The sequence below is a fragment of the Grampus griseus genome (genome assembly GCF_964374135.1).
Source record: "Grampus griseus genome assembly, chromosome: 17".
Lineage (NCBI taxonomy): Eukaryota > Metazoa > Chordata > Mammalia > Artiodactyla > Delphinidae > Grampus > Grampus griseus.
This window is the reverse complement of record NC_139011.1, coordinates 69,746,697-69,760,376: the sequence shown is the minus strand read 5'-3', so window position 1 is coordinate 69,760,376 and position 13,680 is coordinate 69,746,697. Positions and strand designations below refer to the sequence as shown.

Here is a 13,680-nt window from a genome sequence, read left to right as displayed (position 1 = left end):
CATGTGATGTAGTGAAGTCATTTAAATCAGGATTTTATTTATTTTGCAGATTTTTCTAAACCCAAATTCCTACTAGTTTTAATGTTATTTTCATCTCAGTAAATCATGTACAAGTGGACTTTAAAAAAAAGTAGAATAGCCTGTACTGTTTCCCAAGGGGCATGCATTGCTGTTGCCCCTTTTTAGATCATGAGTGTGAATTCCTTTCATGGCTCTTGGTCATGGCCAAGATAACCTGAGCTTACTTTCCACTCCTAACAATAATTATGTCCTATATAATTATTATTATCCTTTCTCCTCAATAGAAAAGGGACTGGATCAACTCAAAAAGGACTGGCCTCTTTTTCCTCTGATGCAGATTTTCTTCTGTTGCAGACTGGATTTGAGGACACTCCCCTCCAGGGACAGGCCGCAGCTTCAGGGAGTGGGAATGGAGCTGATTCTCAGCCAGCTCGCCATGTCTTCTCCTTTTCCTGGTTGAACTCCCTGAATGAATGATGTTCATTCCAACTGCTGCACCTCTGTCTGCTTGGCTGAGATTCACACAGGCAGCAGGGAACCTAGATAAAACTAGTAGTATGCAGGTGATGAAAGGGACCTCTGAATGGGATTTCTACCAAAAATATCCTTTAATTCCAGATGACTTAGCTAACACATTGAGGGAAAACAATGCTTTGAGAAAACAGCTGCAGAAAGCATTGGGAAAAAAGGAACTTGATCTTATGCAAATCTTTTATTGTGTGGGAAACATTATGAAGGGTTTGTAGGTGTGATATGTGTGTGTGTGTGTGTGTTTCAGTAACAAGTGGCAGGTGTTGAAAAATGTGGGCACTACTCTCTCATCTCTAATAGGCACTGTCTTTTGTTGTGAAATCATAGTAGCTCTTATTCTCTTTCCTCTTTAACAGTGCAGGTGGTCAGTGAAATTCAGTGTTAATTCAGAAGTGACTGATTTATCAATATATGGACAAAAGGTAAATCATTGACCAAAGATATGAGATGCTTCACAAAGCTTTCCTCTTTTCCACAACAGATGTCGCTGAATGGATATCCAGAAATGTTCTTTGACTCTGGTGATACTTTCATAGTCCAGAAGGCTAAAGGCCAAGGACACTTCTTGTGACACTTTTCTAATCTTAGTTTTAGATATGCAGATATCAGGCACTTTAACTAAAGAAGACTTTTCAACAGGAACTGTCTATTTTCTTATGTATCCACTGAGGCACCAATCTGCTGAACCGTAGAATAACTGCATGTACTTAAATATATATATACACACACACAATACACATTATACATGTACAAATATATTTATATGTTTTTAAATCATGCTTTATTTGTTCCACCATAATTTTGCCTCCTTCGAAACATAAGTTTAACTTTACTCTGTATGAACTCTTAAATAAATGCTGTTTTTAACAACTTAGTCTTACAATGATTTATTATGTTTCATATCATCTTATTGATCCACTAATCAAGTGAATTTAAAGGGTCTCAAGAGAAGAAGCATTCTCATCCATCCAAATTGATTTTGAAGTATTAAACATTCGACTGAATTTTTAAAGTTATAACTAAACTACCAAAGGCGAGTGCATTGTAAAACTAATTAGGTGTGCTGTTTGATTTTAGAAGTGCATAGAGATAGTTCGTATTCCTAAGAATTAAAGTGATTAGGGTTGGCATAGACATACATGAGGTATTTGTGAAGTTATTAAAGTCAAAATGTGCTTTATAAAAAAATGTTCCCAAGGGCCATTTTACAGCAACTACATTTAGTTCTTTTAAGTGGAGGGGCTATTAAGTTTCTCCTACTAGAAGACAGCAGTGGAAAATAGCTTAGAAAAAAAGATAATTAATGGTACCAAAGTAATCGTTTGATAAAGTAAGCCTTTCTCGTGGGAAAACAATGCAGCATTTTGGCCCCTAATTGGAGGAAAGCCCCACCACAGCCCTTGTCCTCTTTTCTTTTCCTCCTTCCCCACTGTCCCCAATTATTTCACATCTTACAGGTAATCAGGGTTAGATGTTATTTCCATTATGAATCAATCTTCCATCTATAGAATTACCAAGCCTTAGAACTGGAAACAACTTTCCAAATTATTTAACTTAACCTCAGAGGAGTAATCTGAGGTGCAGAGATGAGTCCAAGGTGGTTGCAGTGTAAGCCACTGACATAGGTTCGTGTTTTTAGTAGAAAATAAAATGCAAGGAGTTTTGTTTTCTCTTGTGCTGAAGTCAATTTGGAGGAAGTAAGGAGCTCAGGGTATATTCCCCTGTGAGCACTGAAGAGGAAAAATAAAGTCATGATTACCTTTGCAGCTTTTATTAGAAATATAAATATTCAACATTCTCTTACACAACCAAATTGACCAAGGATTGGAAAGCTGTTTTATTACTGAAACGTTTACAAGGAAAAGTTGGTTCAAAGAGCTTACAGATTTTGTCTCACCCACCCAAGAGAATGACATTCTTTTTGGCTCAAACCACAACAAAATCAATTGGGTGACTTCTGTCTGCTTCTTCAAAACATTTCCTCCTGGGTCTATACTCTCTATAAAACACTGTTAAAGACACCTGGAAATAGAAACTATAAGTACACGGTACAAATTACAGGATGTTGCTGTTACTGCACGTGAATACACTTTGTGCATGCTAAGGAGTATGGGCGCTCTTGCTGTACATCCTCTACGTCTCAAGCTATATAAAAATAAACAAATGGTATCAGAGCAACGCTGTGGTACAGAATACTGCATTATTTTTTATTTTTACTTTTTGTGTTAAATGCAGAATCTTTCTGGCCAAACGCACCGTTTCATTTCCCAATAATCTCCATCAGTTTCCTGTTGCTGTGAGCTTGCTGCGCTAACTGCTCAGCCCTGGCCATTTCCAAGACTTCTCGGAGGAGGTGGAAGGTGAGATCCAGGGAGATGGGAGGTTCCTCGGCTCGCCTCTCCCTCTCCGGTGCCTCCTGGCGGCCGCCGAGGGCGTTTTCGGCGCCGCGTTCCACCGGACTCGCAGGGCTGTCGAGCGGGCGCCGGGGCAGCAGCAGCTGCTGCAGCAACGCGCGGAAAAAGTTGGCGGCCACCTCGTCCGGCGAAAGGCGGCTGCCGCTGCTGCCGGCAGGAGGCGAGGAGGCGGCCGAGAGCGGAGCAGCGGGGCTCTTATTGAGGCTACCCAGGCGGAGGAAGTACTCCTCCCCCATGCGGAGCAGGCCGGGCCGAGCCTGCGGCTGCTGAGACTGCGGCGAAGGCTGGAAGAAATCCAGGGGCTGGGGGTGCTGCGAGGCCTGCCGGGCCCCCGGGACGGGCCCCCGGCTAAGGAGGGCCCTGCATGGCGGGCAGGGCAGGAGAGCCACCAGCAGGACGCCCGCGGACACGAGCAGCGGCAGCCGCATGTTAGGGGCGCTAGGTGCGGCACCCAGGTGGGCAGAGGGCGGAACGAGAGAGAGAAAGAGAGAAAGCAAGAGTTGATCAGAGTTGCGCTCAACTGGGAGGTGCACTCGGGGGATGGGGGGCTTCCTACAGGACGACACCCACAGACCTGGCTCGGGGGCTCGGGCGGGCGCTGTCCGCGGTGCTGAAGCGCGCAAACTCGGACTTCCAGAGTTGGAGGCAGGCCGAGACGGGGAGCAGGAAAAGGGACGCCTGCGGGGCTCGGCGCCAAAGCTCAGCCCCTCATCAGGCCGGACTGACTCTTCTTACGAGACTCACGAAGGGACGGTCCCTGAGTGCCCTTTGTAACGGTCCCCCAAACCAATCCCCCGAGCCCTAGAGAAGACCTACAAATGTAAGATCTCACCTGTTCTACACATCTCCCCCCACCCCCCACCCCACCCTTTCCGGATGTTTCAGCGTTTTCCTCCGAACTGAGAACTGCTGCCTCCTCCTCGTCGTTTTCCATCCCAGCCCTTGCATCCTTCTCTCGGCGGTTGGGATGGATGGGGGGCTCATTTACGCAGCCAGCGAGGGATAACTGCCAGTTCGGGTAACGATGAGCAGCCGTCTAAGTTCGCTTTAGCCACATCCCAGCTACTATCGGAATCCTGAGGCACAGTCGGTAAACACACACACGCGCGCACACACACACACACACGCACACACACACACACACACACAAGCACGCCTAGGGACAGCTGGCTGCGCGGCGCACACCGTGGCAGCTCAGGCAGTGCAAAGTTGGAGGCGCGTTTCCGTCTAGGCGCTCCCTACCTTCTGAGGCGCTTCTGCAGGTGAGCGGAGCGCTGCGCCGCTCTGCAGAGGAACGGCTCCGGGGCTTTCTCAGGGCTTTTCTTCCCTTCTCCTTTCTTTCCCCACTCTCTTCTTCTTTCCCTCTTCTCTTTCTCTTCAGTCTCTCAACGGACTTGGGCTCCGAGTTTCTCCACACCAGAGCCCGGAGTGGGATTTTATAGCGTCGACCCTCTTCAGAAACCACGCAGCATTTGCCTAATAAGCTGACGCTCTCTTGACAGCTCGATTGCGTGCTGCCTCTGCTCCTGCATAAATCACAGGGCCCTGCCGGGGAACGAGGGGCAGAATTTTTGCTCTCTCAACACTGAATCTCACATCCAATTATATCAACAGATATTTATCGCCTCCTTGGTGACGTCAATGAGCCCTAAAATGGAAGGGCTTCTTATGACTTGTCCATTGACAAAAATTCTTGAATGAGATTTCCCAAGTGTGAAAACATACTGCCCTCTTACTAGGAAAGGCCAAACTGAAGGTCAGGAAAGAGACAGTGACTGAGAGGGGAGAGGAAGGGAAAGAGTGAAGGAGGGGAGGTCTATCAACACACGGTCTTGTGGGAAAAGCAGTAACCAGTTATGGGGGGGCTCTGGATCCTCCCCTCCCCTCTCCCACCTAACTTCTCTGACCAGCTGTGTCAGGCAACACCTCAGTATTGGAAAATATCCCTTTGCTAAAGTGTCCCATTACCTTTCTGCCCGGATAAGAATGAAGAACAAGGAGATGGGAGTGCAGAGACGTCCAGCTTTTAAGCCTCTAACTGCTTTTTCCTCCCAAGAACAGATGAAGGAATTACGAGTCTGCAGAGGCAAGACCAATAAGTCTCTTGAAACACTGCCCAAGTTTTTAAAATGATGCAAGAGCTACTCCCATGATGAAGAGGCACAAACCAGGTTCAGTCAGGAAAGATTTTAAGTTCTCCCAGAAACTCACTGTTCCTCCTTTGTCTCTTCTCTCAGAATCTGAAATTAATTTTGGACTTTTCTGTCTCCAAATTAGAGAAAGTACCAGTGAGAGGTGAGTGAGTTAAACGATCTTTATCTAGTTTACTCAATGCAAGCCCAATGACAGGAGCATTCCTTCTAACTTCCTATTCTATAATGGGAAAGGCTTAAACTGCTTGATTACAGGGCTGAATTTGTCAGTTACATGTTTTCACTGATGAAAAGATAACCTAATTCATTTTAGTTCCAAATACTATTAATATCCATGATACTATCCACATCAGGAGCACCCAGGTTGTTGTTGTTTTAATTATTTCTTTTTCCAAATTCAAATGTGCTGCATGGGAGACTAGTAAATAAATAAATGTTCTCTGGCAGTACCACAGAATGGAATGCCTATAAAACCACACTCAAATTTCAAAATAAATCGATACTATCATATAGGTGGGAAGCAGTTACCTCTAATTCTGCAATTCAAAATTCAATTCCAAACTCTGGTGTCTATGATTCAGTTCAGCTTCTATATAACCATCAGAGCTGTTTATCAGAAATTTCCTTTTCCTCATTCCTGGTTACCTCCGCTACTTCCTTCGTAGCTACTTCCTTTGTAGCTAGCATGACAAATGATGCAATGCTTATTTCAACTCCTATTTTTGGGTCTATAATAATCCACAACTGCTCTTAGAAACAAAAGGAAGGTAGAAAGAGAAATTCTGGCAGTTTCCAGAGAAGTCAGCCCATAGTTGGACCATTGCACTATGGAATGTAGTTTTGACATAAGAGAACAGAGAAAGAAATGTGTCTTCTGGGGAAGATGTGAGTTGTCAATAGAAGATCATAATTATGAAATTGGTTGAGATTTTAGAGGAAAACTGTGTTTTATGTTAGTAAGAAAAGAACCCTCTTCTGTCCCCATTGGCATATCTCAGCTTGGATACCAACCTGGAGGTGAAAGTAGATTTGAAAGGGGAAGTTGAGGTTAACGGATACAGAAGAACTAGGAAAGGGATAAGACCATGGGTTTAGCTGGGGAGACGTGGGAGGTTCCTCCAGAGAAGATACAACTTACTCTAGGCTTTGACTAACCCCAAACCTTTTCAGATCTCTCTCCTCTTGGGCCATATGGAGGATGTTGTTTTAGTATGGCTCCCTCAACACTGCTGAATCCTTGCTGTGAGATTTTCCTAGAGTAGGCAGTAGGTTGCGCAAAGTGGCTCTGACTAGGGGTGAAGAACAAAAGGCCTAGATCTCAGCGGAGGAGGAACTGTGCAGAGTAGCCCCTACTCGCCACAATTTAGCCAAAAGTTAGATCTCAGCATTCACATTAGAAATGACTGGAAGAGATCATTTAGTTTTAATGAGAACCAGAGAGGTTAAGGGACTGACCTGAAGTCTCTCAGCTAGTTAGTGATAAAAGTCAGAATTAGAATCCAGTTCTTTTGACTACCAGCTGTAGTATTTCCATAATATAACAATACCCTTTGAACCGCCTTTTCCAGCAGAGAGACACAGAAACAAATTGAAGTGAGAAGTTGAATTTAGGTAAAGCAACATGTTCACACATCCATCCTGAGTTACCTTTTCTCCGACTTTTGTATATTGATAAATCTCCTAAGGCGTGAGATCACAGGGATTCTCCGTGCATGCTGATGCCCTAGCACCTGATCTCTGTGCACACACTGCAATTCACCTGTCAGCTGAATCTCATCATTATAACATGAGAGTTTTAAAGGCATTGCCAACTTACATTGCATTAATTTGATTTTCCACCTTAGTTTACTTTGGAAAAAAAGAGATCTTTTGATAAAGTATATATGCGGTTCTCAAAATAATGATACAAATGTGTGATTGAAGAAATAACATATTGCAACAGGACTTATATGTACAGCAAACTAAATACCCAAGTCTGTAAAAATCACCACTGACAGGTTCAATCTTACATGTAGGAATAACTTCTTGAAAGGATTCACTGGAGAACCAATTTAAATGCTTTTAGAACCTAAAAACACAATCCAAGAAATACGGGCACAAAACAAGGATTACTTCATGCTTTCAACCGCATTTTTGAATAAGAACATAATACAGGGTATAGTTAAATTTAAAAAGATGGCACAGAAGTCCAATGAATAAAGAAATATTAGAAATAATAGGTACCTGCTGGGCATATTCCTGCCATCTGCATCTCCCTGACTTTTGAGGAGATCCCAGCATATGCTTCTACTAGCAAAGTTCATGGCAAATGAAGATGTAAGCCAGGTTTGCTAACTGAAACATTTGTTGAAATGAATCTACCATCCAATGACAGCCTTTAACAGCGCCAAGGGTGGATAGGTGGTTTGGCAATCGTTTGTAACTTCCATAGGTAGGGCTACGGAGAGGACCTCAAACAGCACAAATATCTAACTGCTTCACTAGTAACAGTAACTTTTATTAATCTCTTCTGATTATCAAAGCCATTCATCCTCCTTACAGAAAACTTAGAAAAATTGGAAAAGTATAAAGAGGAATACAAAATTCCTCACATTCCAGAATATAATCTCCATTAATATTTTGTTGTTTCCCTTGAGAATTTTTCCTGAGCTCATGTATTTTATGTAATTGGGATCAGACTGTGTTCCTAATTGTGAATTTCTGCCTAACAACAACTCCTCTGCCTCCCCCTCCTCTTAACTTAAAAGTAATTGCTCGGAGGAATCTTTCCCAGATTCCTAGATCAGGTTTGGGACCTATGCTCTATGTTCTCCTAACATCATGAATGTCCTCCATCATAAAGCTCACATTTTTACATCCTTACTGATACAATATGTATCTTCCTTGGTGGACTGTCAAATGTGTGGCAGAGACTTGATTTTCTTTATAAACTGCCATTTTTGTTACTCCAGCCCCTAGCACAGTGCTGAAACATGGTAGATACCCAATAAACCTTTTGAAAGGATGAACCGTAGACAATGAATGGAGTATTTTTAAAAATCTACAAACCTACCATATAGAAATTACTAGATAACATTTTATAACTAAAAATTTATAATCTACTTTTTTCCACTTAAAATAATATCTCAAACATTTTCCTATATCTAAATGACATCTGTTTGATTGACTGCATGGCATTCCGTCAAAATGTACCCCTTTCTGTTCATTCTTCATTGTTGATCACTATCCTAATGATCTGCTTTTTAATTTTTCTTCTACATCTTACCCTTGCACCTTTAAGTAATACATTCAAAGAGTCTCCTGATCCTTCCTATATAAACAATATCTCTTAACTCTCTGGATTGTAAAATGTTAGTATCCTTTCAGCTTTTCACACACCCTCCTGCACCTTGATATCCCAGGATCTCTCAACTGTACTTTTAAATTGTCAGTGTTAATACTTACATAGCTATAGTTAAAGCACTCTGTGTGTGGACTATAGATTGATCTAAAAGTTAAAAATCAATATAGTTTGTAATTATTGACTATGTAAAAAGTGTTCACTGCAGAACAAAGTCATAGACTCTGATATATTTCCTTTCTTGTTTTTGTTTTTCTACAATTACCAATTACTTTTATATTCCCAGTTTGGTTTTTCCCAGAATTACTGTCTTACTTTTCTTCCCAATTTCTTTCAGATTTCAATTACGACAGCAATCTATCAAGCCCTTCCCGGTTTTCTTTGGTTTTTTTTTTTTTTTTTTTTTTGTGGTACACAGGCCTCTCTCACTGTTGTGGCCTCTCCCATTGTGGAGCACAGGCTCCGGACACACAGGCTCAGTGGCCATGGCTCATGGGTCCAGCCACTCCGTGGCATGTGGGATCCTCTCGGACCGGGGCACGAACCCGTGACCCCTGCATTGGCAGGCGGACTCTCAACCACTGTGCCACCAGGGAAGCCCGCCTTCCCCTATTATTAAGACCCCTCTACTTGAGTACTCTAACCTGCTGCTTTCGGACTGGTCTGGTGCACAGCTCGCTTCCTGCGACTTCTCTTTTCTGTTTATTGATTGAATTCACTATCCAGAGTCGTATGATTTATTCCTTCTTGATTTCTGCATTGATTTTGCTAGAGCACAACCACAGATAACTTTCTAAGAAAAGATGTATGGCAGGTAAATTTTCTGAGTTCTTGAATTGCTTTTTTTTTTTTTGCAGAAAAATGTTTATAGCTGCTTTATTCTTCATGGCCTCAAATTGGAAACACTTCCAATTGGTGGTATCATACAATGGAATATTCCTCAGCAATAAAAAATAGTGCGAGTTCTTGAATTTCTGAAAAGGTTTTTATTTAACCAAGATAATTGAGTGATACTTCAGCAAGGGTATGCAATTCCAGGTTTAACATAATCTTCCTCCAGAACTTTGAAAGTATTGTTCCCTTGTGTTTTACCATTGAGGGTTGCTGATAAAAAAATTCAATGTCATTCTGATTCTCATTTCTTTTCTTTTTTTTAAAACAAGAACAGAATTTATTGGCTTATATAGCTGGGACGTTCCGGAATGTATCTAGCTACGGACATGGCTGGATCAAGCTACTAATGTTATTTAGTTAGGATTGTCTTTTCCCATCTCTCCACTTCTCTCCTCATCCTTTTTTTATTATTATTACCATTATTATTATCATTATTGTTGTTTCAGGTGTACAACATAACTCAATATCTATATACGTTATAAGTGACCACCCCCAAAAGTCTAGTTACCACCCCTCACCGTACAGTTGACTTCCTTTACTCCTTTTGCCCACCCGCAAGCCCCCTTCCACTCTGATAGCCACCAATCTGTTCTCTATATCTGTGAGTTCTGTTTTATTTTGTTTGTTCGTTTATTCACATTCCACATGAGTGAAATTATATGGTATTTGTCTTTTTCCGTCTCGCTTATTTCACTTAGCATAATACCTTCAAAGACCATCCACATTGTCACAAACGGCAAGATTTCATTCTTCGTTATGGCTGAGTAGTATTTGGGGTGTGTGTGTGTGTATGTGTGTGTGTGTGTGTGTGTGTGTGTGTGTACCACATCTTCTTTATCCATTTATCTATCAGTACATACATAGATTGTTTCCATATCTTGGCTATTGTAAATAATGTTACAATAAACATAGAAGTGCATATATCTTTTTTAAATTAGCATTTTTGTTTTCTTTGTGTAAATACCTAGAAGTATAGTACCTGAATCATATGGTAGTACTCTTCTTAATTTTTTGAGAAATCTCCATATTGCTTTCCATAGTGGCTGAACCAATTTACAATCTCACCAACCATGTATGAGGGTTCCCTTTTCTCCACATCCCTTCCACCACTTGTTATTTCTTGACTTTTTGATAATAGCCATTTTAACAGGTATGAGGTGATATCTCATTACGGTCTTGATTTGTATTTCTCTACTAATTAGTGATGTTGAGCATCTTTTCATGTACCTGTTGGCCATCTGTAATGGATTCTTTGGAAAAATGTCTATTCAGATTTTCTGCCCATTTTAAAATTGGGTTGTTATTTTGTTGTTGAGTTGTATGAGTTCTTTATATATTTTGGATATTAACCCATTATCAGATATATTACTTGCAAATATCTTCTCCCATTCAATAGATGGCCTCTTTGTTTGGATGATGGTTTACATTGCTGTACAGAAGCTTTTTAGTTTGCTCTTTAGTTTGCTCTTGTTTCCCTTGCCTTTGGAGTTAGATCCACAAAAACACTGCTAAGACCAGCATCTCAGTAAGATTACTGTCTAAATTTTCTGCTAGGAATTCTATGGTTTCAGGTCTTACATTCAAGTCTTTAATCCATTTTGAGTTAATTTTTGTGTATGGTTTAAGATAGTGGTCTAGTTTCATTCCTTTGCTTGTGGCTGTTCAGTTTTCCCAACACCATTTATTGAAGAGATCCTCCTTTCTCCATTGTAAGTTTTTGGCACCTTTGTCATAAATTAATTGTCCATATATGTGTGGGTTTGTTTCTGGGCTCTCTATTATGTTCCGTTGATGTATGAGTCTGTTTTTGTGCCAGTACCATACTGTTTGGATTACTGTAGCTTTGCAACTATAGTTTGAAATCAGGGAGAATGATACTTCTGCTTTGTTCTTCTCTCTCAAGATTGTTTCAGCTAGTCAGAATCTTCCATGATTCCATATAAATTTTAGAATCACTTGTAAAATATGTCATTGGAAATTTGAAAGGGGTTGTATTAAATATGTAGATTGCTTTGGGTACTATGGGCATTTTAATAATTCTTCCAATCCACAAGCACGGAATATCTTTCCATCTATTTGTGTCTTCCTCAATTTCTTTCATCAGTGTCTTATAGTTTTCAAGGTACAGGTATTTCACCTCCTTGCTTAAATGTATTCTAATGTATTTTATTCTTTTTGATGGAATTGTCATGGGATTGTTTTCTTAATTTCTTTTTCTGATAGTGTGTTAGTAGTATATAGAGACACCACAGAATTCTACATATTGATTTTGAATCCTGCAACTTCATTTATTAGTTTTAACAGTTTTTTTTTGGGGGGTGGGGTCTTTAGAGTTTTCTATATATAGTTACATGTCATCTGCAAAAAGTGACAGTGTTACTTCTTCCTTTCCAATTTGGATGCCTTTTATTTCTTTTTCTTGTCTAGTTGCTGTAACTAGGACTTTCAATACTATGTTGAATAAATGTGGCAAGTGTGGGCATCCTTGTCGTTTTCCTGATTTTAGAGGAAAAGCTTTCAGCTTTCACTCTTGAGTGTAATGTTAGCTCTGGGTTTGTCACACACAGCCTTTATTGTGTTCAGGTACATTCCCTCTTTACCCACTTCATTGAAAGTTTTTATCATATATAAATTTTGAATTTTATCAATGGTTTTTCTGCATCTTTTGAGAGGATTATATGACTTTTATTTTTCAATTCACTGATGTGCTGTATCACATTGATTGATTTGTGAATGTTCAAACATCCTTGCATCCCAGGAATAAATCCCACTTTATCCTGGTGTATGATCCTTTTAATGCATTGTTGAATTTGTTTTGATAATATTTTGTTGAGGATGTTTGTATCTATGCTCATCAGGGATACTGGCCTCTACTTTTCTTTTCTTTTTTTTAGTGTCCTTGTCTGGTTTTGGTATCAGGGTGATGCTGCCCTCATAAAATGAGTTTGGAATGCTGGTCTCATAAAATGTGTTTGGAAGCATTCCTTCCTCTTCAATTTTTTCAGAAGTTTGAGATGGAGAGGTATTTCATCTTCTTTGAATGTTTTGTAGAATTCACCAGTGAAGTGTCTGGTTCTGGACTTTTGCTTGTTAGGAGTTTTTTTGATTACTGATCTAGTCTTCTTACTAGTAATTGATCTATTCAGGTTTTCCATTTCTTCATGATTCAGTCTAGGTAGATTGTATATTTTTAGGAATTTGTCCACTTCTGGGTTGTCCAATTTTTTCATGTATAATTGTAGTATTCTCTTATGATCCTTTGTATTTCTGTGGTGTCAGTCATAATTACTCCTCCTTCACTTATGATTTTATTTATTTGAGCCCTCTTTTTTTCTTGGTTAGTCTAGCTAAAGGATTATTGATTTTGTTTATTATCTCAAAGAACCAGCTCTTAGTTTCATTGATCTTTTCTGTTGTCTTTTTAGTCTCTATTTCATTTACTTCCATTCTGATCTTTATCATTTCCTTCTTTCCTTCTACTAACTTTAGGCTTTGTAGCTCTCCTTTTTCTAGCTCCTTTAGGTGTAAAGTTAGATTGCTTTTTCTTGTTTCTTGAGGTAGGCCTGTATTGCTATGAATTTCCCTTAGAACCACTTGTGTTGCATCTCATAGATTTGGTATGTCATATTTCTGTGGGATTTAAAAAAAAATTCTCCTTTGATTTCTTTGATGACCCATTGGTTATTCAGTAGTATGTTGTTTAATCTCCACTTTTTTGGGTGGCTTTTCCATTTCTCTTCTTGTGTTTTCTAGTTTCATACCATTGTGGTTAGAAAAGATGCTTGATATGATTTCAATCTTCTTGAATTTATTGAAACTTGTTTTGTGGCCTAACATGTGATCTATCCTGGAGAATATTTTTTTCCTTTCAGCACTTTATATATGTCATGTCACTCCCTTCTGGCCTGTAAACTTTCTGCTGAAAAATCTGCTGATAGCCTTATGGGGTTTTGTATGTAATAAGTTGTTTTTCTCTTACTGCTTTTAAGATTCTCTCTTTATCTTTAACTTTTACCACCTTAATTATAATGTGTCTTGGTGTGGCTCTCATTGAGTTCATCTTATTTGGAATCCTCTGGGCTTTCTGGACCTGGATGTCTGATTCCTTCCCCAGATGAGGAAAGTTTTCAGCCATTATTTATTCAAAACTTTTCTGGCCTTTTCTCTCTCTCTTCTCCTTCAGGGATCCCTATAATGCGACTGTTATTTCACTTGATGTTGTCCTAGAGGCGCTTAAGGTATATTCACTTAAAAATTTTTTTAAAAAATTTTGCTGCTCTGTCTGAGTGGTTTCCATTGCTTGGTCTTCCAGCTTACTGCTTCGTAC

General features: G+C 40.1%; 2 protein-coding genes across 5 annotated transcripts in view; one reads left to right on the top strand and one right to left on the bottom strand.

Moving 5' to 3' along the window:
• The window catches only part of TRIM55 (tripartite motif containing 55), a 42,445-nt gene extending 41,023 nt beyond the window's left edge, over nt 1-1,422 (top strand). For 3 of the 4 annotated variants that reach the window (XM_082674494.1, XM_082674495.1, XM_082674492.1), the window contains one exon: nt 376-1,422. In XM_082674494.1, coding sequence (XP_082530620.1) covers nt 376-498 — 123 coding nt within the window. In that variant the 3' untranslated portion in view covers nt 499-1,422. The remainder of the gene's footprint in view (nt 1-375) is intronic. The other variant, XM_082674493.1, reaches the window with a different exon arrangement.
• Nucleotides 1,423-2,812: 1,390 nt separating this feature from the next.
• On the bottom strand, nt 2,813-3,400 carry CRH (corticotropin releasing hormone; the record flags this gene model as incomplete). The annotated part of the gene is made up of 1 exon (XM_082675250.1): nt 2,813-3,400. The coding sequence occupies exon 1, from the start codon at nt 3,392-3,394 to the stop codon at nt 2,813-2,815; it is 582 nt and encodes a 193-aa protein (XP_082531376.1). The 5' UTR covers nt 3,395-3,400.
• Nucleotides 3,401-13,680: the final 10,280 nt, after the last annotated feature.